Source organism: Hyaena hyaena, unplaced genomic scaffold (genome assembly GCF_003009895.1).
Source record: "Hyaena hyaena isolate Hyena2069 unplaced genomic scaffold, ASM300989v1 scaffold_38, whole genome shotgun sequence".
Taxonomy (NCBI): Eukaryota; Metazoa; Chordata; class Mammalia; order Carnivora; family Hyaenidae; genus Hyaena; species Hyaena hyaena.
This window is the reverse complement of record NW_024080670.1, coordinates 3712476-3739052: the sequence shown is the minus strand read 5'-3', so window position 1 is coordinate 3739052 and position 26577 is coordinate 3712476. Positions and strand designations below refer to the sequence as shown.

The 26577-nt window shown below is 46.7% G+C and overlaps 3 protein-coding genes and 1 long non-coding RNA gene across 15 annotated transcripts in view; 2 read left to right on the top strand and 2 right to left on the bottom strand.

The window, feature by feature from the left end:
* Positions 1–3718, top strand: part of ODF2 (outer dense fiber of sperm tails 2) — a 37685-nt gene extending 33967 nt beyond the window's left edge. For all 11 annotated transcript variants that reach the window (XM_039229449.1, XM_039229451.1, XM_039229450.1 and 8 more), the window contains 3 exons: positions 1523–1685; positions 2111–2236; positions 2716–3718. In XM_039229449.1, the coding sequence (XP_039085380.1) occupies positions 1523–1685; positions 2111–2236; positions 2716–2904 (478 nt within the window). In that variant the 3' untranslated portion in view covers positions 2905–3718. The remainder of the gene's footprint in view (positions 1–1522; positions 1686–2110; positions 2237–2715) is intronic.
* Positions 3719–6140, bottom strand: LOC120230073. 2 transcript variants are annotated; one of them, XR_005527922.1, is made up of 3 exons: positions 5876–6140; positions 4703–4821; positions 3719–3856 (listed from the first exon to the last, which is right to left on the bottom strand). It is a non-coding gene; the product is annotated as an uncharacterized LOC120230073 (long non-coding RNA). The 2 variants fall into 2 exon arrangements; XR_005527921.1 differs by having other exon boundaries at positions 6018–6140.
* A 91-nt stretch (positions 6141–6231) lies between these two features.
* The window catches only part of GLE1 (GLE1 RNA export mediator), a 28433-nt gene continuing 8087 nt past the window's right edge, over positions 6232–26577 (top strand). The window contains exons 1-9 of the mRNA XM_039229637.1: positions 6232–6393; positions 9314–9535; positions 12172–12282; positions 17038–17186; positions 17427–17487; positions 17699–17953; positions 21560–21788; positions 22356–22468; positions 22630–22699. Coding sequence (XP_039085568.1) covers positions 6295–6393; positions 9314–9535; positions 12172–12282; positions 17038–17186; positions 17427–17487; positions 17699–17953; positions 21560–21788; positions 22356–22468; positions 22630–22699 — 1309 coding nt within the window. The 5' untranslated portion in view covers positions 6232–6294. The remainder of the gene's footprint in view (positions 6394–9313; positions 9536–12171; positions 12283–17037; positions 17187–17426; positions 17488–17698; positions 17954–21559; positions 21789–22355; positions 22469–22629; positions 22700–26577) is intronic.
* On the bottom strand, positions 13251–13526 carry LOC120230162 (60S ribosomal protein L37a-like). The gene has a single exon (XM_039229638.1). It carries the CDS (start codon positions 13524–13526, stop codon positions 13251–13253), a length of 276 nt encoding a protein of 91 aa, XP_039085569.1.

Here is a 26577-nt window from a genome sequence, read left to right as displayed (position 1 = left end):
AGACCACCCACAGGCTCCACCTACCAAAACTGCACGCTTAACCGGAGCAAACCACCAGGACCAATATGAGGCGGTGAGGGGGCATTCTGCTCCTCATTTCTGATCAGCCTTCCCCAAGACCTTTCTTTTTTCTTTTTTAAAAATTTTTAATGTTTATTTATTTTTAGAGAGAAAGAAATAGCATGTGTGGGGGAGGGGCAGAGAGAGAGGGAGACACAGGACCCCAAGCAGGCTCCAGGCTCCGAAGTTGTCAGCACAGAGAGCCCTACACGGGGCTCGAACTCACAAACTGAGATCAAGACCCGAACTGAAGTTGGTCGCTCAACCAACTGAGCCCCCCACGTGCCCCGTCCCCAAGACCTTTCTGATCTGATTCTTCTCTTTTACCTATGGACTCTTGGAGGCAGTCAGGTGAAGAGTATAGCTTTTGGAGTCAGAAGCCTTGGCCTTGGGTCCCGGCTTGGCCACTATCCTGCACTGTGATCTTGAGCAAGTCATTGAACTCTTTTGAACCTCTGTTTGCTCACCTTGAGAAAGGGATCAAGGTAGGGATAAAATCTAGCTCACGAGGTTATTGTAAGTCTTCCAGGAGATAATCCTCAAAGGCCTGAGTGTATTATCTGGCATCGAAAGACGCACCATATAGTTAGTGTATATTAGTTGCTATTATCCTAATTTTGAATGTGAGGAAACCGAGCATGGAGAGAGGCTGAGTGACTCGCCCAAGGTGACACAGCTGGTATCTGGCATCTGGCAAAGCTGCGGCATAGCCCCCCCCCCCCTTTACCCCCGATTGTCTTCCTCGAGCTCTTAGCATCTGTAAAATGAGGGCTGGAGCCTTAGTTCTGAGATGAAAGGCCTTTGGCCCTGGGACGCTCTGACTGCCCACGTGGCTCATGCAGTGGGAACTTGGGCTGGACTCCGGGCTCTACCTCTGCTCTGGTCCGCTGGCCTCCAATGTGCAGCTAGACTCAGTAGGACTTACAGCACTTTCAACTGGAAGGTAGAACATTCTGGAATTGCAGTTGGGACCACATGTGCACATCAGGAGTCACTGCAACCCCACAGTGGGTCACACAAGCGGTAGAGGGGGTACCCGCTGAAGTCCTTTTGCTGAGGGGGCAGCAGTGAGCACAAATTGAGGGCTGGGGTTATGGTGACAGACCTGCTGGCTGGGCTGACCTTGGGCCAATGACTTCAGCTCTTGGTGCCTCAGTTTCTTCATCTGTAAAGTGGGAATAGTGGTGGCGCCCACCTTCCTTGGCTGCAAGGTGCTGTGTGATGTGTGCTAACAGGCACACTCCGTCTATGCTTGCCCGCCCACTCTCCACACTGTCCTGAGCTGCCCGGGCTGCTCAGCTCACCTTGCCGATCAACAAATTTCTTTGGTTTATTTCTGTGGTTCCTTGGAGCCTCTTGGTATGATGAGAACCCTGGTCCAGGGGTGGCTGGCAGCCTCCTGGCGGGGTGGAGCAGGACAGATCGGAGTATGGGCAGGATCTGATTAAGTGCTTTCACCTAGGAAACTGGAGGCGACCAGCGCCCAGAATATCGAGTTCCTACAGGTGATTGCCAAGAGGGAGGAAGCAATCCACCAGGCCCAGCTGCGGCTAGAGGAGAAAACGCGGGAATGTGGGTCCTTGGCCAGGCAGTTGGAGAGCGCCATTGAAGATGCTAGGAGGCAGGTCAGTCTTGATTCCATTACTAGCTAGCTCTGTGACCTTGGGCCAAATCACCTGACCTCTCTGAGCCTATTTCCCCATCTAAAAAAAATGGGGACACAGTCATGGCACCTGCCTCACGAATTTGTCGTAAGGATCAAAGGAGCAATTACTGTAAAGGCTTTGGCACTTGATTCATGACCGCTCATTCAATTGCTGCCTGTGTGGGACTCAGCCAGGTTGACCACCACTTAGGTGATGACTCGGGGTGTGGGGGGGAAAGGCAGGTTCAGTGGGCTGCGGAAGTCCCTGTGCTCAGCTCCTGCCACAAGGCACCAGAGAAGCCTCCGCAGTGATGTGTGAACCAGAGCGGCAGTGGCCCAGCCTTCTCGATGCCAGGAGCCCCCCATGTCATGTAAGCCAGCCCCACCTCCGTGCCTTCTGGGCAGGTGGAACAGACCAAGGAGCATGCAGTCTCCAAGGAGCGAGCGGCCCAGAACAAAATCCTGGACCTTGAGACGCAGCTGAGCAGGACCAAAACTGAGCTCAGCCAGCTGCGGAGGAGCCGAGACGATGTGAGTCGGGTGGGGGGGGGGGGGGGGGGGGGGGGGGGGGGGGGGGGGGGGAGGGGGGAGTGGGGGGGGTGCAGAGAGAAGGGAGCAGATAGAGATTTTAGCTTCCTGGGGCTGGCGGGGCAAGGCATTTCATGGTGGTTTTTAGGACTATGACATGGTTTGATTTCTCTCAAATCACTTTCCAACCCCTTAAGGCTATCCCAGGCAGATTCCCTCCCTCCTTTTTTTTAATGAGCAGCTTTGTTAAGATACCATTTACATACCATAAAATTCACTCCTTTCGACTACACAATTCAGTGTGTTTTAGTGTATTCACAGAAGTGTGCAATTACCACCACACCCTAAGTTTAGAACATTCTCAGAAAGAAACCCCATGCCCATTGTCCTGCCCCCAGCCCCTGGCAACCCCTGGTCAAGTCTCTAGGGAGCTCTCCTGGACGTGTCGTGAACTTGACTCCCATCCTTGGACCTCCTCTTAGGCTGACCGTCGCTACCAGAGCCGGCTGCAGGACCTCAGAGATCGCCTGGAGCAGTCGGAGAGCACCAATCGCAGCATGCAGAACTACGTCCAGTTCCTCAAGTCGTCCTATGCCAACGTGTTTGGGGACAGTCCCTACACTACCTTCCTCACCAGCTCTCCCATCCGCTCCCGATCTCCTCCTACCTAAGGCCGCCGGTCTTGGGCCACGAGCCCGGATTGCTGCCACGGGAACCGCAGAGTGGCCAAGCCATAGCTGGAAGGCCTGTTGCTTTCCTCTCGCTTCCACTGACGAAGCGCGTTCAGGATCTTGTCTTAGCTACTGGTTCCAGAAAAGTCCCTGAAGCACTGGGGGGTGAAGACAGGAACCACTTAGTTTTCTCTCCTCTCTGATAGAGTCTCCTGATGGAAATGTTGAATTAGCTTGACAGGCCTTAAATCTACTGATCCTAGGGCACCAGATTTTAATTCACCATGACTTTGCTCCTTCCTTTCCTGAGCAAATGTCCAGACTGGACTTTTTCTTCCGGTCCCCTCACAGCCCTCCTCTTCTGAGGACTCTCTCTCTTGGGCTTGCCTGAGGCGAACGAGCAGGAGCTTAGCCAGAGGTCCTCACCACGCCTCCTGGGCTGTGAGCACACTCGCTATTTAAAGGGCACAGTGTTTTCCCCAAGGCCCTCCTCGCATGCCTGGTGGAAACCTCACGCCCAAGTTTCCTTGGGGCCACTCGCCCCTGAGCACTTCACAACAGACACCGCAGGGCTTGTGTCCAGTGGCCTTTTAAAAGTAGAATCCCCATCCCATTGGTTTGCGTTTCTGTTTGCCAGACTTGTATCTATGGAATGCATTTATTCTGGAAATAATGTGTGTTGTGTTTTACAGAAAGCTTTTCTAGTCAATATTTAAGGCTCCACGATTTCCTTTACCCACCCCATCCCTTTTCTAAAAATGAACTAAGGGCGATGCTGCAGGAGAGCCAGTAAATAAATACTTGGTACATGAGACAGGAGGCAAGGCTTCTCATTTCATTTTGGCCCAGGTCGGTTCTTTCTTCCCTGTGCACCTTCTTCACATCATAATCCTGCGAGATGAGTGGAGGAAACACACTTTGTGTCTGTGGGGGGTGGGGGGTGGGGGGCGCACTTCAGGAATGGATAGGATAGATGAAGATAAGAGAGGTATATATTACTATTTTAAAAATGATAGTTGGGTTCCTTTTTTTAAAGATCTTTAAATTTAAAGATTTTATTTTTAAGTAATCTCTACACCCGACGTGGGGCTCAAACTTACAACCCCAAGATCAAGAGCTGCATGCTCCTAACTACTGAACCATACAGGCGCCCGTGTTAGTTGGTTTCTGAATGGTAAGATTATGGGCTATTTTTGTGCTCTTCGCATTTTCCTATATTTAAAAGAAAGAACAGGGGCGCCTGGGTGGCTTAGTCGGTTAAGCGTCCGACTTTCGCTTGGATCATGATCTTGCGGTTCGTGGGTTCGAGCCCCGCGTCGGGCTCTGTGCTGACTGCCAGCTCAGAGCCTGGAGCCTGTTTAGTCTGTGACTCCCTCTCTCTCTGACCCTCCCCTGCTCACGCTGTCTCTCTCTCTCCTAGAAATAAATAAAACATTAAAAAAAAAAAAAAAACAACACATTCTTCAGAGAGGTGAACAAATGGGGTACTGTGCTGAACCCTAACCTTTCTGTTTCAGCTCGTATTTGCCTTCTGGGTGATGCAGTCTTGTTCTCTCCGTCTACTCTAAGTCAAGGACGAAACTCCAGAGAATTCCCCTATGTCCTCAAAAGCAATGGACCTCACACAGGCGTCTAGCGTCAGGAAACCTCCTTCCTCCCTTAAATTCTGGGAACATTTGTAGTTTCCAGCTTTTAATTTTGCCGAGGGAGAGATCACTGCAATAACAAGCATCAGCTACCACTGCCACAAAACCAAGGCTGTTTTCACAGCTTTCATGATAAATGGACTTGAACTTACAATGTATGAAAGACCTTCTCGGTGCAGCTGGGTGGCTCAGTCAAAGGTCTGACTTGGGCTCAGGTCATGATCTTCCGAGTTGTAGGTTCGAGCCCCACATGGGGCTGGCTGCTGTCAGCCTGTCAGGGCAGAGCCTAGTTCAGATCCTCTGTCCCCCTCACTCTGCCCCTTCCCCCTCACTCTGCCCCTTCCCCACTTGCACTACCCCCCCGCCCAAAAAAAAAAAGAAAGTCCTTCCCAGGAAAGGGCAGGTGGCAAACTTACACCAGTGTGGCACATATCTGTATAACTCATTTGTATTTTTGCCAAACTAATGAAAACTTCCTTCGTGCAGGGCACTGCTATTTACATCGCTGGTGGGAAACACCTCTGTTGGAGTCTATGCTGGACTCTCAACAATGCTGTATTTTTCTTTGTAAGGTTATTTTTTTTTTTTTAGAGGTCTGGGGGAGAGGGGCAGAGGGAGGGGGAGAGAGAATCCCAAGCAGGCTCCACACCATGGAGCCCAACACAAGACTCAATCCCACAACCCTGGGATCATGACCTGAGCTGAAATCAAAAACCAGATACTCAACCAACCGAGCCACACAGGCACCCCCGTGTAAAGTATTTTATTACAAACAGTCCCGAGAGTTTGTAAAAAAAATAAAAATAAAAAATTACTTAAAACTCCAGAGTGTTCTATCTCAGATCCCATAAAATTCATCCTTTTAAAGTGTATAATTCAGTCCCTTTCAGTATACTCACAAAATTGTGCAGCCATAAACTTTATCCAGTTCCAGAACATTTTCATCAACCCAAAATGAAGCCCATGGACGTTAGTAGCCACTCCCCCACTCCCCCTCCCCACAGCCCCTGACGGCCACTAACCACCAGGAGACTACAGTCTCTAAAGATATGTTATTCTGGACATTTAACAAAAATGAAACCCTACAATATTGTGGCCAGCGCTTTCAGGGTAATATTTTCCGAGATATATCCATGTAGTAGCATGCATCTGTATTCTATTTTATGGCCAAATAATATTCCCTTGTATGAACACACCCTATCTTATTTACTCAATTAGTTGGTGGACATCTGTGTTTCTACTTTTTAGCTATTATGAGTAATGCTGCTAGAACATTCTAGTTTTCTCGCGGATGCATATTTCATTACTCTTAGGTATATACATACTTAGAAGTAGAATTGCTGGGTCAGTGGTAATGCTAGCCTTTCGAAGAACTGCCAGACTACCCGGGAGCTGCCCCATTTTAGAGGCCCCCCTCCCCATCCCCCAGCAGTGGTCCAATTTCTCCACATCCTCGTCAACACATACTGGGCTTTCTGAAATCCGGGTACTCCAGCCTTCAAAGGTTCCGGTTCTCGGATCCCAGCAAGAGAGCTTCAGGGACCAAATCCTGACGGCGCAAGCGCGCTGACGAGCAGGCCCGGGGCCGGAGGCGGGGCCATGCAGCGGTTAGGGGCGGGGGTTGCCCTGCGTGACTGCGTGCGCGCCCCGGAACCGGAAGCCAGGGCCCGCTTCCGGGCGGCTGATTCGAGGACTTGTTTTGTCACAAGCCGAGCCTCTCTGAAGAGCGCTCTTAGAGCGGGCCATGCCGTCCGAGGGTCGCTGCTGGGAGACCCTGCAGGCGCTGCGCAGTTCCGAGAAAGGTCGCCTCTGCTACCACCGCGACTGGCTGCTGCGGGGCGAGGTGAGGGGGGGGCCCGGAGTTGGGCGGTGCCCTTCCGGCTGCTCGTCAAGGTACCTGCTGTTGCCTAGCCTCCGGCTCGGCGTGCGCGGTGAACTCGTGCGTTCTTTCCAACAGCGCGCATTAGTTTCTTGATTCTTGTGTGTGCATCACCCCGTCCCAGAGTTACTGCCCTCTCCTGCCTATTCTGGCCTTTCAGGGAGCTCCCATAGTCTTAAAGGTGCTCTACTCTCTAAAGGCTTCGTCGCTGCCCCCACCGCCAGCCGTGTTGTCTAAGCAACCCATTCAGTGTCAGTTGACTTACTGCACGTCTCTTGTGCTGCGAGGTCCAGATTTAGTGGTGAACGATGAATATGGCCCAGCCTGTTGAAAAGACCAAAATCTTAGATGACGTTGGGTGGACTTGGAAAGTTGGATGGGGGCGTGGTCACTATTGAGGTTTTGCAAAGCCGTATACTAGACCACAGGAAGGCGGGGGTGTAGACAGGTTAAGGCCGAGACAGTACCATGCTGGTAATTAACTACAGGTAGTATGCTGTCCTGTCTCTTTAGACTTACATGGGAAACCGTTCTAAAAGCATTTCCCTGTCTTTTCTGTTTCTGACAGTTTTAGGGAATACACACCTTACATTCTGTAGGATGAACCCTAGCATGGGTCTGTCTGACGTAGACTCACCTTATGCATTTTTGGCAGGGATCCCATAGAAGTGATGCTGTGTTCTCAGTCATATACCTCAACCTCCCCCAACACTGGCGATGCTAACCTTGATCACTTGGTCGCATTGTCATCTGCCAGATAGCTGCACTTAATATTCACTATTTTTCCTTTAGAGGCCGATTAGTATCTTGTGGGGAGGTAATCCAGGATCACATCAATATCCTTTTCCTTGTCAAACCTCCACCGTTGGCATTCATTATTTCTGCCCGAATCAGTCTCCCTTGTGAGGGACCCGAATGGCATTTCCTTAATGTCAGCCGTTCCTTCTGTGTTTGCGAGTTGGCATTGTCCTGTAAGGAAGAGCTTTCTTTTCTCCCCTGTTCAATTATTGGTATCATTATTTACTCATGGGTTACTGTTTTGTGAGTTGTAATCTATTACTTGTAACCTTGCGTGTGAATATTTGCATTCTGTGGGAAGTGTGTCTTCAGGGTAAGCTCTGAGAATTGAGATTGTTGGGTCAAGGATAAACAGATGTCTCCCCACCCCCCCAACAGATGTATCAGATTGCCTCCAGGCAGCAATGCCTGATCTCGCCTTTTTGCCCACTGCTTTATCAACAGAATGTATTATTATACTTTTAATTTTTGCTTTTCAAATAGGTGAGAATGAGATCTCAGGATGGTTTTGCAATGCCTTTCTCTTTTTATTGAGATTGAACTTTTTTTTTTCATATATTTGAGAGCCAATTTTATAGCATTTTATTTTATTTTTTTTAAGTAGGCTTCCAATGTGGGGCTCGAACTCATGACCCTAATGTCAAGAGTTGCACACTCTACCAGCTGAGCCAGCCAGGTGCCCCTCGAGCCAATCTTATATCTATGTGAATTGACAGCTTATGTCTTTTGCTATTTGTAGTTTTCTTTTTTTTTTCCTTTTTTTAATTTAAAAAAATTTCTAATGTTTATTTTTGAGAGAGAGAAAGCACGTGTGCAAGTGGGGGAGTGGCAGAGATAGAGGGAGACACAGAATCCGAAGGAGACTCCAGGCTCCCAGCTGTGAGCACAGAGCCCAATATGGGGCTTGAACTCACAAACCTCGAGATCATGACCTGAGCTGAAGTCAGACGATTAACCCACTGAGCCACCCAGGTGCCCCGCTACTTGTGTTTTTCTTTTGGAGTGTTTTTCCCCCCAGATTTTACAAGTTCTTTATGTATCAAGGATAACAATAGCCCTTTATCTGTGACTTATATTGCATATATTTTTTTCTAGTTTGTCAGTTGAAATTTTTTCTGTTTATGGTGGTTTTTTTTCTTTTGATTTTTTATTTTAAGTAGCCTCCACGCCCAACGTGGGGCTTGAACTCATGACTCTGAGATCAGGAGTCGCATGCTCTATGGACTGAGCCAGCCAGGCACCCCTGTTTATGGTTTTTTGGGTATGGTAGTTTTATTTTTTTACATTTGAATCTTTAGCCCTGGAATATATTTTGGTGTAAGGAATGAGAAAAAAAGGCATGGTCTCAACGTTAATTATGTTTGAAAATAAATTTCATTACTTCATAAAGTGTGCATATAACCTGTTTGCTTCTGTGCCCGTACTCTTCTCCATAGGTTGAATGTCTGTTTATTGCACGTTTATTGGATGTGTGCCTGCGATCTAGATCAGTATTTCTCAGCTGCGGCATTACTGGTATTTGGGGCTGGGCTGGACTTCTGTGTCATGAGGGGCTGCTGGTGCTTTCCTGCGTTGTAGGATGTTTAATAGCATTCCTGGCTTCCACCCACTAGATGCCAATAGCACCCTCCCAGTTGGGACAACAGAAAGTGTTTCCAGGGGCACCTGGGTGGCTCAGTCGGTTAAGCAGCTTTCTCCAGCTCAGGTCATGATCTCACAGTGTGTGAGTTTGAGCTCTGTGTTGGGCTCTTTGCTAAGAGTTCAGAGCCTGGAGCCTGCTTCAGATTCTGTGTCTCCTTCTCTCTCTGCCCCTTCCCCACTCGCTCTCTGTCTCTCTCTTTCTTGCTTAAAAATAAATAACAAAAAAATTTTTTTTTAAAGGATAGGAATCAGGGTCAGTACCAAGAAACTACTTTCTCTTCATCTCTAATTGTTAATACAGTTAGTTTAGGTCTTTGATTGTATGTATGTATTTATTTAGGCCTTAGATTTTCAGTGAGGCAGGTAGTGGCTTATAAGGACAAAATTATTTTTGATTGCTTAGATCAGTTAACATGCAAGTGGGGCTTCACCCTCTTCTCTCTAGGATGTTTTAGAAGAATGTATGTCTGTTCCCAAGCTGTCTACGTACTCCGGATGGGTGGTAGACCATGTCTTACCTCACATGCAAGAGAATCCATCATCCTCTGAGACTTCAGAATCCTCTAGATCCGCTTCAGACCTTGGACAACCTTCATGTGTTCCCAAATCTCCCGTCAGAACCCCCGCCTTCTCACCAGCTTCTTCAGCAACACCAGAGGGAGCCGAGGTAAGGTTTTCGATTAGCTTCAGCATGGAGGCCCCGGTGGCTGAGAAGTTGAAGTGGTTAAGGGGCCCCTGACTGGCTCATGTGGGAGGGCATGTGATTCTTGCTCTCTGAGTTGTGAGTTCAGGCCCCATATCAGGCTTAGAGATTACTCAAAAATAAAAATCTTGGGGCATCTGGGTGGCTCAGTTGGTTAATCATCTAACTCTTGATTTCAGCTCAGATCATGATCTTGGGATTGTGAGGTTGAGCCCTACGTTCAATGCTGCACTGATGGCATAGACCCTGCTTGTGATTCTTTCTCTCCCTCTCTCTGCCCCTCCCCTGCACACACTCTCTCTCAAAATAAATTTAAAAAATAAAAAACATAAATAAAAATCTTAAAAATAAAAAACAAGTTTAAGTGTGGAACATTGTCATACAACAGTGACCTGACCCTGGGGAAAATAATGGTGGCTCCTTCTTGTAGCTGTTTTAATGATGCCCTTTACTACAGCACAGTGTTCCCTTTATGAAGAGCAGAGAGGGGTTCCCCTCTATTCTTAGTAACAATAATAGTAATGAATTTCATGAGCAGTTGGACTGTTTGTTTTTTTTTTTAGGAACATCGCATGCATTTAACTAATAAGGTCTCCCTTTCTGTGTTGGCTGTTGGAGGCTTACAGCAAAGTTTATACTTGCTTTCTAGATGTATGTATCTTATCGTTGGTTCTGTAATTTATTAAAAAAAAAAAAAAGGCAAAAGCTTTTCTTGACTCTTATTTTGTCCCAGCCTTTGCTTGTTTCTCTTCCTTAAAAACAGTTAAGTTGTTACTGGTGCTGTTCTGTTCCTTCTTTCTCTTTTTTGGGACATGGTGAGTAATACTTCCAGAAGTAGTTAGTCTGTATACGAATATAAAGGAACCTACTGTATGATTCCATCCCTTTAACATTCTTGAAAAAAGAGCATTTATAGAGAGCACATTAGGGGTGTGAGGGCAGGTGTGGCATAGGAAGCCTGTGGTGGGGCAGGTCTGTACCGTGATTATGACGGCAGTTAGGCAGATCTACGTGTGAGATAAACTTGCACGGAACGATATGCATACACAAAACAATTCCTGCACAGCCGGCGAGATCTGAAGAAGCTCTGCGGCCTGTACCACCATCAGTTTACTGTTTTTGCTATTTTACTGTACTTGATGGCTCTTACTATTGGGGGCGATTGAGTGAAGAGTGCATCAGCCTCTCTACCTGTTTTCGCAACTTCTGTAGAATTAGAATGATTTTAATTATTTTTTATAGAGGTAAAAACCAATTTTTTAAAAATTTCTGTAAGTGCTTCCCAGTTCCGGTTCTGCAAACACTGTGACATGCGCACAGGCATCTTTCCCTCCGGAGGGCTCAGTCTCTTCATCTGTAAATCTGGTACTGGTCCAGATTGCTAATGTCCTCTCCAGGTAGAGAATTCCAACATTCTTGAGGTTTGGGTTTTTTGTTGTTGTTTGTTTTTTGTTTAATTTTTTAAATGTTTGTTTATTTTTGAGAGAGAGAGCGCGCGCGCACCCGCGCACATGAGTGGGGGAGGGGCAGAGAGACTAGGAGACACAGAATCCAGAGCAGGCTCCAGGCTCTGAGCTGTCAGCGCAGAGCCCAGTGTGGGGCTCGAACTCACAAACCATGAGATCGTGGCCTGAGCTGAGGTCGGATGCTTAACCGTCTGACTGACCCAGGCACCCCTCATACTTGAGGTTTAAATAAACTTTTAGATGGCTTTATATAATGAATTATTGTGTCATTTAGGAATTTTGGTTTTTAACAGAAACCCAGTTTAAACTAGCTTAAGCCCAACAAGAGGAAAAGGAATTAACTAATTAGCTCACATAACCAGGAAGTCTGTAAATGCATTTAGAATCGGTTAGATCCAGGCAGTATACTTTCTGCTTCTTTCTGCTTTACATTCTTTGTGACTTGATCCAGTGACCCAAACACAGGGCTCTGTCTGTATTCTCTCAATTCTGCTTAACTCTTCTTTCTTGGTTCCATTCTTCATATAGACTTTGTATGGCAAGATGGCCATTAGTAACCGTAGACACACATTTTCTTAGTTTAGCATCCTGAGAAGTAGAAGTCCTTCCCAGATAACTCCATCCGAAAAGTCTAGAATTGGGAATCTGGCCTAGCTTGGGACATAAACCTCATTCCTGAAGTAGACATTAGGTCACAGAGGCATAGAGTACTTTGATCAGTAGGCCGGTCACATGATTACCCCTGAGGAAGGAAGGTGGAAGAATTGGGGATATGGGTTGGGATGGCTCCATTCAAACCGCCTCAGCACAAATTGACTCCTTGTGGAGTCAATGGGGAAAAATTTGCTGGGCAGAACAAAACAAGGAAGCCAAAAAACCGACTAAAACAAACTAGGCAAAGAAATAAGTCATTTATTGGTTTGTATATTACATAACTTAAGTTATTCCCTTTACAAAGGAAAACGATGAGAACAAGATCAATATCACGAAAAGCACGCTGGTTCTAACCTACTTTGTTCTGTTGTTGTTCTTATGGGTTGCTGTTTATAGGTAGGGATGTGGTTTTCATCTAGAAGGGATAGCATTGACTTTACCATCCTAAGTGCTTAATTTTTCTGTTTTCTGTCTGTCCAGGCCAAACACGAGTCCCAGCACGCAGAACCTATGGCTCTTCAGTCCTCGCGGGGGGTCAGAGTGGAAGGCTGCATCCGGATGTATGAGCTGGTGCACAGAATGAGAGGAACAGTAAGTGACGCATGGAGTAGGGCAGGCTTGGCCGAAGGCAGCCGCATTTAAATGCAGTTCTTTAGGCATTATGGATGACCGCCTTGTGCCAATCATTGTGCCCCACGGACTAGTAGCTCCTGATTCACTTGGGAAGAGAGTGTAACGTGGCATTTAAGAGTGAGCTCTCTGGAGCACGTGGGTGGCTTAGTTAAGCATCCAATGTCAGCTCAGGTGAGGATCTCACAGTTTGTGGGTTTGAGCCCCACGTTGGGCTCTGAGCTGTCAGCACAGAGCCTGGAGTCTGCTTCAGATTCTGTGTCTCCCTCTCTCTCTCTCTTTGCCCCTTCCCTCTGCATTCTGTCTTTGTCTCTCAAAAATGAATAAACATTAAAAAAAAAAAAGAAAGAAAAAAAAAAAGAAAGTGAATGAGCTCTCTGAAGGAAGATGGGGTTCACATCCTAGCTCTTCCATTTTGCAAATGACTTTGAGACAATTCCTTAGGCTCTCCTGGCTTCCATTTACTTCTCCAGAATTTGAAGATGATCTGGGGTGGTCAGATAAGGTTATACTGAGAAGATGGATCTTAACAGCCTCTTGAAGAAAGACTAACTGTTTTAATAATTTATTTGACTTTATTATTTTTTTTTTCATGCTTTTCCAATAAAAATTAGAAGGATTTTAGGGGCGCCTAGGTGGCTCAGTTGGTTAAGCGTCTAACTCTTAATTTCAGTTTGGGTCATGATCTCACGTTCATGAGTTCAAGCCCGGCACTGAACTCTGTCTCTTTCTCCCTCTCCCCTACGCTCTTGCTTTTAAAAAAAAAAAAAAAAAAAAAAGATTTTAATTCCCAGGTCTTTTGAGAAAGCAAAATTAATGCAACACAAATCAGAATGTCTAATTAATAAATTTAGCGACAAACCAAAGTAATTTTGTTACGAAAATGAACCCCTTTATTATAGGCTAGCAGTGTTTCAGTGGTGGAGCTTCTACTGGTCTTTCACCTCCTTCAGTCTGATGGCAGACTCTACTGTGATGGCAGAAGTGGCCGTGTGGCTCCAGGCATCCTTGGCTGCCGTTCTCACGCAGGCACCGCGATGCCAGATCCCCGCAGCTTGTCTTCTCATCTTGGTTTTGCCACAGGAGGAGCACGTGGACTTGGCCTGCTGGCCTGTCTCAGTCTTCTTCACCATTTTCCTGAGAGAGGCACAGTAATGGGTCCCGTGTTTACGGAGGATTCCAACCATCTTGGTGCCTTTAGCCATGTTGCCTACGCCTGCTCCCAGGGAACTGACTTTATGATTTTGTAATTAGAAAACCAGTGCGTGGTTTTGTAAAAATTTCCACAGATCGTGTGAGTTCATAAAGTGAATGTCTCCTTCTAGCATCTACCCTCATTCAGTCATTCGTTGAGTCAACAAATAGTTACTGAGCACTTATGTGCTTATTGAGCACTTAGATGCTATTCTGGGTCTAGATAAAACAGGGAGCGATGTGGACACGAATTCGGGCCTTCCCAGAGCTTGTGTACCGGTGAGGAGCCTTCGACGTAAACGAGAGAAATAAGTAAGATGTAGGGAGAAGACTGCTGTCCCCGTGAGGGAAAGGGGATGGTTGCTTCCCCCTGGGTGCTGCTGTGCGGACGGGGAGGACCGCTCAGGTCCTGGTCCGAGGAGGCCTTTTCAGCTGAAGACGACAATGTCCTTCATCTTCGGGAAGCTTTTCCCCTTTGATTAATTTCTCTTCCTCTCCGTTGCCTTTTTTCTCTCAATTTGCGAACTTTTATTGGCTATTGGATCTTCCAGGTTAATTTCCTATTTCTCTTATCCTTTCTCTCATTTTTGTTTTGTCTTTTTCTGTTTTCCAAAAGGTTTAATTTTTATCCTTCCTTTGTTCATTGAAAAATATGTATATACCTATTTTTTTTAATTATGTGTTTAATTTTCACGGGCTTTTCCTTCTTCTCCACTTGTCCTTTTTTCAGAGCATTTCATTCTCATTTCATATCGTATTGTTCCTTTTTCAGAGCATTTCATTTTCATTTCATATCGTACTGAAGTTCTTTTTCAGATTTAATTGTGTTCTTTGAAATAATCTGTTTTCTCTAGATTCATTATTCTAGGGTATAGAATTTTCTCAAATATCTAATGACCGTTATTTACCAGTGGTTGGACCAGGGCTTCCAGGTGTCTTGTCAGGAACAGCATTATTATGATTTTGGACTTCTGAAGTGTCAGAATTCCTAGGGTATATGTTCTGGTATACCAGCCTCCACACTAGCTGACCCAGTTATCTCTGGGTAACTTACTCATTTTCTCATAGGAAAGAGCGCTGTTTTTTGGCTGGGAGTGTGCATGAGCTGCTGTAGTAAATTGCCCTTAGACTGTGGCTCGCAGCACTACTGACCTCTCATCACTGTCCTTCATGCTTCTGGAGGTCGACCCGTTCAACTAGGTGGTTCTCACTTGGGGTCTCTGATTGCAGTGACTGGGCCTGGAGTTCTTTCGGAGGCTCCCTCACTGACCCGTGTCGCCGTTGAAGTTGGTCATTAGCAGGAGCATCTGTCCTCTCCGTGTGGCTGGGCTTCCTCGTAGCATGGAGGCCGGGTTCCAATAGCGAGCATCGCAAGACCTACTGGCCGAGCTGCACGGCCTGTCCCAGTGCAGTCTCAGAAATCGTGTAATGTTACTACCCTTCCCCACATACTCTTAGTCAAGGCGGTCATGAGGGCTGGCTCCGGTCGAAGTGGAGGAGATGGGAGGGTGTCAGAGAATGTGCAGCAGTCTCTTTCACGTGCTCTCTCTCTCTCTTTTTTAAGTTTATTTATTTAGTTAGAGAGAAAGAGAGCATGCAAGCAGGGGGAAGGGAGAGAGAGAGAAAATCCCAAACAGACTCTACCCTGTCAGCATGGAGCCTGATGTGGGGCTCAAACGTACTGTCAGATCATGACCTGAGCTGAGATCAAGAGTCAGATGCTTAATTGATTGAGCCACCCAGGTGCCCATGTGCAGATCTCTTTTTTAACCATTACACAGTACACAACAGTAAAAACAAATCAAGTACAGAATGGACAAAAGACAGAGATACTTTATACCAAAGGTACAAAGAAGCACATGAAAAGAGGTTTTCAGTTTATCTTGTAGGAGAGTGCCACTTGGGGAGGGACAGAGAGAGAAGGGGACAGAGGATCCGAAGTGGGCTATGTGCTGACAGCAGACAGCTCGATGCACAACTCATGAACCAGGAGATCATGACCTGAGCCAAAGTCAGACACTTAATTGACTGAGCCACCCAGGCACCCCAAAAACATGTTTTTAAAAAATCATTACAGGGGTGCCTGGGTGGCTCAGTCAGTTAGGCGTCTGACTTTGGCTCATGATTTCACGGTTCGTGGGTTCGAGCCCTGCGTCGGGCTCTGTGCTGACAGCTAGCTCAGAGCCTGGAGCCTGCTTTGGATTGTGTGTCTTCCTCTCTTTCTGACCTTCCCCTGCTCATACTGTCTCTCAGAAATAAATAAAACATTAAAAAAAATTTTTTTTTAAATCATTACAACATCCAAGCCTGGCTACTGACTCTTCTCATGATTTGGGGGGTGGTGGAGAATTGATTGTTTTGTCCACAAACATTCAGCTGATCTTTCTGTTTTCAGCCCCATGAACCCCACCTGATTCAGACCTGGCATTGCCCAGTCCTCTTTGAGGTTCTGGTAGCTTGGTTCTCTCTCTCAGAGATGTAGTCCACTTGTGAGTGCGTGTGTGCATGCGCTCTCACGTTTGCCCAGCTCTGCTGTCAGTCCACACTCCTTCACAGAAACTTTGTCTTCCAGAAGCATGGCCCAGATTTTTCCCTGCTGACAATCCCATGTGCTCTCTGCTCTTGGGTCCTTTTTCCCGTCCCAACTCCTATAACTCCACAACGTCCAACTTCAACAGAGTCTCAGAGGAGAGGTTATAGATGCTGTGTTCACTTTGCCTTCTTCCACTGGAAGCTTTAAAATAGAATAATATAACATCTTAACAATATATTTTGCCATGTCTTCCTGCCAGTATATGTAGCATCTCGTCCTCTGTAGAGGCTGCGGAGTGGTCTCTTAGTCTTACCTACCGTGATAGGTGCAGTCAATCCCCACTTAATGTAAATTGTTGTAAATTTACTGCCATCATCAGCAGGGCTGCAGTGAGCATCCTCGTTCATACATCTTTGCACACGCATGCGAATATTTCCTCGGGACAAATTCCTAAAATTAAACCAGTGTCAAAGGATATATATACCCTTTAAATTTTGGTAGTTAAAATGTCACATCTCCCTTAAAAACCAGATGAAAATACTCCCGAGAATAATAAATGAATACCTCGTACCCTTAGGAATCTAGGAAGGAGACTTTCCTAAGTGGAGGTGGGGGAGAAAATGTAGGCAGAAATGATAAGGTGAGAAAAGGAGTAGTTAGGACTGTGCATACCGTGTTTATGGAGAATTTCTGTTGATTACTCTGAAATCAGAGTACACAGGAAGGAGGCTCTTGGACATTACGTTGGCAAATACCTGTCCTGTCCCAGCTAATACTGGAGTGATGAATCACAGGGGGCAAATTGGAAGAGCTTTCCAAAACAGCTGAGTTTAAACATCCACTCAGAGGGCAGGGGCGACTTGAGCATAGTTTCTGAGAACTAGATAGCTGGTTCCATGCCCGGGAGTGTCTCTGATGGAATCAGGACAGACGGGAGGCTGTCCGTCGGTGCCGATGGAGCTGCAGAGAGCGGGGCTGATTCTTTCCAGGAGGGCCTGAGGCAGTGGCAAGAGGAACAGGAGAGGAAGGTGCGAGCCCTCTCTGAGATGGCCTCTGAACAACTGAAGCGCTTTGATGAACGGAAGGAACTGAAACATCATAAAGAATTCCAGGACTTACGGGAAGTGATGGAGAAGAGGTGAGCGGGAATGTCGGGCTGCTCAGCTGGCCCTCTTTCCCAGCATGAAACCCCAAGGGAAGCAGTTGGACTTCTTCCTAAATAACGAAATAAAATAGCCAGTGAAGCTCATAGTCTAGAACAATGACCAGCCTTGGAGAGGTGACCAGTGTATCACAAGGAGAGAGGGAGGCTTTTGGGAGAGGTGACGTAAGACCGATTCACAAAGCCTCCCTGACCATTCTGCCGTTTTTCCTGCAGCTCCAGAGAAGCCCTGGGCCACCAAGAGAAGCTGAAAGCTGAGCATCGGCACAGAGCCAAGGTCAGAGCCTTGGAGAATTCCTGTGGATGTGTCCACATCTGGCTCTTACCTGGGTCCTCCCTTCCTGTGACTCACCTTGGGCTGTCCTTTAACTGCTGGGGGTGGGGGGCTGTCAGTAAAATATGTAGCCCACTTAGGGTTTGGGGGATGTAGAATCAGAAGGCCCAGGGCACCTCGGAGAGAGGTAGCCGGACCCCCCCCCCCCCAGTAGATTCTCAACCTGAAGCTGCGGGAGGCCGAGCAGCAGCGCCTGAAGCAGGCGGAGCAGGAGCGGCTGCGGAGGGAAGAGGGCCAGCTCCGCCTGCGGGGCCTCTACGGGCTGCAGGAGGAGGTGCTGCACCTCAACCAGCAGCTGGACGCCTCTGAGCAGCACAAGGACGCGCTCAAGGAGGACCTGTCCGCCTTCCGGACCCGCGGCAACCAGCTGTGCGGCCTCGTCTCGGGGATCATTCGGGCCACTTCCGAGGTGAGCAAGCTTCCAGGAACCTGGTCTTCTGGCTTGGAAATGGAGAACCTTAAATGCAAGTTTTCTGACTTAAAAGTAGTGCCTGAAAAAAAAATGCTTATTGTAGAAAATAGCAAGATCATTTGTTAGAGATGATACTCACTGTTGGCATTTTCTCTGTCTTCCCCGACAAAGAGTGTGCGTGTGGGGGGGTTTCCCCACCCCAGACTGGACTCTTACACATCCAGAGACTTTTATCTTTGGTTAAACAAATAATTGTTTATTCTGATTGCAAAATACTTTAGTTCATTCGGTAATATTCTGTTGAACACCTGGTGTGCTATGGTAAAAAATTAAAACCTTACAGCAATGTATAATATAGCTCTTTTCCAGTTAACGTTGTATTTTGAACATATAATTACTGTAATCACTAAAAATATTCTGATGTTTTTTGTTTTTTAAAAAAAAATTTTTAATTTTTTTTTTTATTTATTTCTAGGAGAGAGAAAGAGAGACAGCGTGAGCAGGGGAGGGTCAGAGAGAGAGGGAGTCACAGACTCTGAAACAGGCTCCAGGCTCTGAGCTGGCTGTCAGCACAGAGCCTGACGCGGGGGTTGAACCCACGAACCACGAGATCATGACCTAAGCGAAAGTTGGACGCTTAACCGACTAAGCCACCCAGGCGCCCCTGTTTTTTGTTTTTTTAAAGAATTTTTTAAAAATGTTTATTTACTTTTGAGCGAGAAAGAGGAGGAGGAGCAGAGAGAGAAGGAGACACAGAATCTGAAGCAGGCTCCAGGCTCCGAGCTGTCAGCACAGAGCCCGACCTGGGGCTTGAACCCACAAACCATGAAATCATGACCTGACCCAAAGTCAGACCCTTAACTGACTGAGCTGCCCAGGTGCCTGATGTTTTAATTAAAGCAGTGTTACCGCGACACATGGCAGATATTCAGTATCTGATGAACACGTGGAATTGGATACTTCCCACGTATAATAAAACCAAAAATGGTTAAAAAGACATGCCTAATGTTGAACATTTAGGTTTCTGTGTTTTCACTACCATACCATAGCACTTTAGTAATATTCTATGTACATCTTATTTGTATTTCTTTCAGATAAATTTTTAGAAAAGGAATTACTTTGGCAAATAATTTTAAGGGTCTTGATTCTTACCCAAAAGTTGTACCAATTCATAGTTCTATGAATTTTATGTTCTTACCCTTAGTTCTTGTTTCTTCTCAAGTTTTTGCTTTAAAAAAATCAGGAGAGGGTCTCAGCTGGCTAAGTGTCCGACTCTTGATTTTGGCTCAGGTCATGATCTCACAGTTCATGTTGGGTGTAGAGATTACTTAAAAGCTTTAGCAATAAATGAAGGGGCGCCTGGCTGGCTCACTCAGTGGAGCATCTAACTCTTGATCCCGGGGTTGTGGGTTTGAGCCCCACATTGAGCATGGAGCCTGCTGACCTACCTACCTGCATACGTAGATGTATACGTTAATTAATTAATAATTTAATAAATGGGGAGGCCTCGTTGATTTAACAGACAAAACTACAAAAGACGTTTGTAGGACGATATACAAAATGATGCAGCACTTCTCTATTCGTCTTACAAGTCTGGTAATCCTATTCTAACGAAATAGCACACTGAAAGACATGGGGACGTCACTCTGGTTTATATGCATTCTCATTTATGAGCAGAAGTTCTAAAGAAAAGATAAGTAAGGACGCCTGGATGGCTTATTGGTAATAGTGTCCGACTTCAGCTCAGATCATGATCTCGCAGTTCATGGGTTCAAGCCCTGCGTTGGGCTCTGTGCTGACTAACTCAGAGCCTGGGGCCTGCTTCGGATTCTCTCTCTCTCTCTCTCTCTCTCTCTCTCTCTCTCTCTCTCTCTCTCTCTGTCTCTGCCCCTCCTCCGCTTATGCTCTGTCTCTCTCTCTCTCTCTCTCTCAAAAATAAATAATAAACATTAAAAACTTTTTTTAAATTTTTTAATAAATAAATAAAAGGTAAGTAAATCGAATTCATCAGTGACTCAAAAGAATAATGCACTATAACCAAAGAGGTATTATTATAAGGATAATGAAAAGCTGGCTCAATTGTTATGAAATCTTTTCATGAAATTAATTTCACTAATAGGTTAATGGAGCAAAGTCATATGTTTATCTTATTAGATGTTGTAAAAGTATATGCTGAAATTCTATATACTTTCCTATTAAAAAAATAGCAAATTAAAAATTAAAATGTATTCCTGGGCTCAGTTGGTTGAGCGTCTGACTCTTGGTTTTGGCTTAGGTCATGATCTCATAATTTCATGAGTTCGAGCCCCGTGTCACACTCTGCGCTAGCAGCACAGAGCCTATTTAGAATTCTCCCCCCACTGCCCCTTCCCTACATGTGCTGTCTCTCTCAAAATAAATAAATAAACTTTAAAAAAATATGTTCCTCATGAACATGATAGATTATGTATCCATTTAAGACTACATTTTAGGGGTGCCTGGGTGGCTCAGCCAGTTGAATGTCTGTTGATACTGGCTCAGGTCATGATCTTGGGCTCCTTGCTAAGTGTGGAGTCTGCTTGAGATTCTCTCTCTCTCTCTCTCTCTCTCTCTCTCTCTCTCTCTCTCTGCTCTCTGTCCCTCTTCCCTGCTCACGCAGTGCTCCCCACTCCAACAACATTTTAAAAAAAATGGAAAACTGGGGGCGCCTGGGTGGCTTAGTCGGTTAAGTGTCCGACTTTCGCTTAGGTCATGATCTCGCAGTTCGTGGGTTTGAGCCCCGCGTCGGGCTCTGCTAACTGCCAGCTCAGAGCCTGGAGCCTGTTTCAGTCTGTGACTCCCTCTCTCTCTGACCCTCCCCTGCTCACACTGTCTCTCTCTCTCTCTCTCCTAGAAATAAATTAAAAAAAAAGGAAAACTGGACTACATTTTAGATATGCCATTAAAATTGGGAAAGAAATAAAAATATGCCATGTTGGTACAATAGTAACAGTCTTGACTGTTAACGGAAGTTTTAAGCAATACAAATAATATAATAAAACAAAGGAGAAATACTTAACTGAGAAAATGTAATTTGATAACAATATGATTGTCTACCTAGAAGGCCTAGAGTAAAAAGTTCAGAACTATTAAATTTTTTTTTTAATGTGTATTTATTTTTGAAACTCAGAGTGTGAGGGAGGGAGGGTCAGAGAGAGAGGGAGACACAGGATCTGAAGCAGGCTTCAGGCTCTGAGCTGTCAGCATAGAGCCCGACCTGGGGCTTAAACTCATGAATCACGAGAACGTGACCTGAGCCGAAGTCAAACGCTTAACCAACTGGGACACCCAGGAACTCCAACATGGTATCTATCTAGACCATTGTCACAGCCTTTAAAGAATTATCCCAGCCATTGTTGGTGAGAACATGGAAAAATCCATACGCAGGTGTCAGACGTCTGTGGACGTGACGGTTAATCAGCATTACCTTTATGAGAACAGGAAAGCAGTAGGTTTTGGCATGGTGAACGTGGGTGCTCCATTGGTGCACCAGTTCCGATTTAGAGATGTATTGTGTGAACTGTGATTCGGCTTCGCGGGTATCTAGGGGATAGATGCTAAGCTCTGCCTCTGTCACCCTGACAGAACGGCTTCCCCACAGCAGAGGACCAGGCTGTGGCTGAGAGAGCCCTGCAGGAAATGCGTGACCTCCTTACAAGCTTGCAGCAGGAGATCGCCAGGGCCTGTGAGGACAAGCGGAGGCAGGAGGAGGAGGCCCAGGTAAAGCGGCAAGAGTCACACATGCAGCAGGGGCCAGAGGTCCCCGGAGAGACCCCAGCTCCCAGCCAGGGCACAGGAGGGAAACAGAATGAAGGTGGGTGTTGGTGTGGATACAGTCCTTTAGCCCAGAGTGTTAAAGGGGACAAGGACGTGTTTGAATATCGTGTTAAGCTTCAAGACAATTTACCGGAACTGTTGCATAATGCAAAACTCTGTACTTTCACTGAAGGGCATTCACTTTGGTTGATGCAGAGCTTGACTTCAGACTCTAGCACCTGCCATGAAGACTTGACATTCTGTGTAATTGTAGTAGATATATTATCCTAGGTTTTGCTGCTCTGCTTTATTAAAATAAATCTTACACAATATTTGCTCATTTAATACATAAGAACCCGTCGAGCATAACGGTTGAGAATGCTGGCTTTAGAGCCAGATCTGTGGGAATGTGGTTTTTCTACTTCGTGCCACTGTGACTTTGGCAAATTAACCTTTCTCTGCCTATTTCCTTATCTAGAAAGCGAAGATGATAATGATATCTATTTCATAGGGTTCTTGTGACAATGAAAGCCGTTACTACCTGTATCAGCTGATTAGAACAGTGCCTGGCTCACGTGAAGTGTTCAGTGAGTGCTGTCACGGGAGCCTCTCTTTCCTTCCTCAGACCTCCAGGTAAAGGTACAAGACAGTACAATGCGCTGGTACCAGCAGCTGCAAGATATTTCCAGTCAGTGTGTGTTGGCCTTTGAGGAGCTGACCAACAGCAAAGACAGTCAGGTACGGGGGGCTGTGAGTCGCAAAATCTCTGGGCCCGGGAGCGCTCTGAATGGCCCCGTGTCCCAGAGGAATGTTGCTAGTGCATCACCTTTCCTAATCCTGCCCGCATCTACGCAGCTCTTCCAAACACCATTTGCCCCCTCGCTGTTCTCTCCTGGCAGGCCAAAAAGATAAAGATGGACCTCCAGAAGGCTGCCACCATCCCAGTGAGCCAGATCTCTACCATTGCAGGTTGGTCAGAGCAGTTCAGAACATGGCCCTTCGCTTCCTTTTGTTATTTTCTTTTTTTTTTTAATGTTTTATTTATTTCTGAGAGAGAGAGACAGCGTGAACAGGGGAGGGTCAGAGAGAGAGGGAGAGACAGAATCTGAAATAGGCTCCAGGCTCTGAGCTGTCAGCACAGAGCCTGATGCGGGGCTCGAACCCACGAACTGTGAGATCATGACCTGAGCTGAAGTCGGACACTTAACTGACTGAGCCACCCAGGTACCCCCGCTTTTGTTATTTTCTAAGACTCCAAATCTACTCTTCTGTAAGGTTCCTGTAGACAGAGTCTGTTCAAACAAATGATGTTGGATCAGGCACGTATAAATTATGTCTTCCTCTCCTTTGTTTACTCTTCAACACGTGGAAGACAGTCATTACGTGTTTGTTGACTTGTTTTATAAATAAGCTGTATATGTTACCAGTAAATTATTGAGGAAGGCTCTTACGTGAAGTTGAAAGTTACTGCTGAAGGAGCTCCTGGGTGACTCAGTCATTTGGCTTCTGGCTCTTGATTTCAGCTCACATCATGATCTCACAGTTTGGGAGTTGATCCCCACATCGGGCTGTCTGCTGTCAGCATAGAGCCTGCTTCAGATCCTTTTCTCCTCTCTGACCCTCCCCTGCTTGCACTCTCACTCTGTCAAGTAAAATAAACGTTAAAAAATATATCAAGAATCTGTATTTAGAAAAAAAAATAGAAAGTTACTGCTGAAAACATCACTCAGGGAACATAGGATGTGACATGCATTTTTTCCTTTTGTTCTACAATGTAAGCCATTAGCTTGTCTAAGCTTGAGACTGGTCTTAATCCTTTTGTTTTGTCTTTATTTTTGAGAGAGAGGAGAGAGAGAGAGAGGCAGGGCATGAGCAGGGAATGGGCAGAGAGAGGGGGGGACGCAGAATCCAAAGCAGCCTCCAGGCTCTGAGCTGTCAGCACAGAGCCTGACAGGATTCAAACTCACAAGCTGTGAGATCATGACCTGAGCCAAAGTCAGATGCTTAACTGACTGAGCCACCCAGGTGCCCCTAAACCTGCCTTAATACTTTGGAACATCTTCCTTTTCTCTCCAGAGACTGAGCTTTAGAGAGTGAGAACCAGACAGGGAAAGTCCCTTTTTTCTCTTCATTCTGAAACAGAGGTTCATTTTTGTAGACCTCGAGATGTGGAAGCCTCCAAGTTACAGGCCGTGCTTCCCGGTGCCTGGGGGGTGTGAACAGCTGAAAGGCTGCTCTGACTTAGCCTGGGTCCTGCTTGCCCTGGTTCACTTGTGGCCTGGAAAGCGTAGAGAAGTTGTAGTTCCTGCCCACGAGAGGCCCTGTGACAGAACTTACGGATCACCCTGCTGTTTGCAGTTTTCTATGGATCAGGGCAGGTATAAATAAATAACCACATATCACCTTCTTGGCTTTAAAGTGCCATTTCCTAGGGGCGCCTGTGGGGCTCAGTCGGTTAAGCGTCCAACTTCGGCTCAGGTCATGATCTCACAGTTTGTGGGTTCGAGCCCTGCATTGGGCTCTGTGTTGACAGCTCAGAGCCTGGAGCCTGCTTCAGATTCCGTGTCTCCCTCTCTCTCTGACCCTCCCCTGCTCATGCGCTCTCGCTCTCTCTCTCGCTCGCTCGCTCGCTCTCTCTCAGAAATGAAACATTAAAAAAAATAAAGTGCCATTTCCTTTGCTGACAACAGGGGTGAGGTTGACCTGACAGCCACCCCTTCACTGCTCTCCTTAGGCTTGTCCCCAGTCCTACCCCCTCAGCCGACCACAGATAGCGTTGCTTCCTCCTTTAGCAGGAAAATCCACCGGGTGGGATCCTCGGGTGCCAGCCTTTTCCATGCGCACATGCATATACACGTGCCACTTTGTCCGCGTCTGTGTGTGGAGGGAGGTTGGGTGCTTCCCTTTCTGCCTCCGCCTTTGTTCCCACCCTTCCACCCCCTTCAAGACCTGCCTTATCGCTCATCACCTAATCTCCTGTTTTTTGCCAAATTATTCCTTTTTACAGGCTCATTTTCCTTTAAATATGCTTAAGTTACTCATATGCTAAAGTATGTTTCCTTTGGTTCAAGATCTATGTCTTTTCTAGCCTCCTCACGTTTCTGTTTGGTACAGGTGATGATTCCCTTCTTTACAAACTCTGTTCCTTTGGCTTCTGTGGCAACATGAATTCCCAGGTTCTCCTGCCACCTCTTTCTCCTTTGTGGGTTCCTCAGTCTCCTGTCCCCACCCTAATCCCTAACTGGGGGTGCTTCCCGGGAGTCCGATTTCACCCTGGGTTCCCAGTCTACTTACCCTCGGGGCTGCAGATGTGGCCTCCATGCAAGGGGCTCCCCGGTGTCTCTCACGTGCGCTCTTTCCACAGAGCTTCAGAGTCCCCCGCTCTTGCTCCTGGGGGCCATCTGCCCGTGTTTGTCTCCTACCCCACGTTCAGGGTGTGCAGACATCAACTCCCCGTCTTCCTTTATGCCCGCTCTCCCCCTGTTTGCTCTCAGGAACCAGTAGCCCCGCTGACAGCTCCGGCACCGTGGCTGGAACCCGGGGAGTCTCCCTGTGGCTGCTCCCTCTGTTCCATTCTCCGCATATGATTAAGCCTCTAGTTGGGCTGCTCTTCACTTTTCTGCATATTTCTTGACTGTGTTCCCTTTGTCTGCACCATCACTGTGAGTCTTTGAAGAGCCAGATGTAGACTTGCTCTAGATTTCGTGCTCAGTACATGCTGAATGATTGGAAAAGAAATGATCTCATTCCTGCCTCTTTCTTTGTTTTGTTTTTTTTTTAATTTTTTTTTTATTTATTTCTAGGAGAGAGAGAGAGACAGCGTGAGCAGGGGAGGGTCAGAGAGAGAGGGAGTCACAGACTGAAACAGGCTCCAGGCTCTGAGCTGGCAGTCAGCACAGAGCCCGATGCGGGGCTTGAACCCACGAACCGCGAGATCATGACCTGAGCGAAAGTCGGACGCCCAACCGACTAAGCCACCCAGGCGCCCCGATTCCTTCCTCTTTAAAGGCAGTGGTTAGATCTGGAGCAGAATTTAATCTCTTTGGTGCTGGTGTGGCATATGGGACGTAGGAGGCCATGCCAGGCCTAGGGTTGGGGGTGGAGAGACATGAAGGAAGGAAGTGTTAGGGAATTTGGCCAGTGGGGTCCTTTGAAACCATCTGTAAAGTAGTACTGAAGTATGACTTAGCGGAAGTGGGTGCTACTATTTTGACAGCTCAGTAAGTTTTGAGTAATGGAGACCAATTCAGATTTGCATAGGCCAAAAAAAGAAAAAAGTTTTAATCTGAAGATAAAGGGGTGTTTCTCAGAATCTACTGGCAGGAATGGGAAGTTAGAAACCTTCAGACTCTTTTCTTTCATCTTTCTCCTGTATCTCTCATCTTCTTAGGTGGACCACTGTTCTTTGGTCCACTTGGCGGTTTAGTTCCCCGGTGTTCATGAGCGTGTGTGTTGCGGGACAAGCCACCTCTAGGATGTGACTCTGTGAGCTGGCCGATTGGTTCAGCTGGTCTACCCCTAATCAAACTGTAGCCAGTGTGGGCATGGGGCTCACAATGTCTGGAATACAAATATAGCCATCAGGAGCCTGCTTCTGTGCATCTCAGGATGGAGGGCAGGTCCCAGAGTGGGGAGTCATCACTGAGAGCTGGGAAGATCCTTTATTTTTTATTTTTAAAATTTTTTTATGTCTTTATTTTGTTTTGAGAGAGAGAGACAGGAGTGAGCAGGGGAGGATCAGAGAGGGAAAAACAGAATCCAAAGCAGGCTCCAGGCTCCAAGCTGTCAGCACAGAGCCCGACATGGGGCTCAAACCCACAGACTGTGAGATCATGACCTGAGCCAAA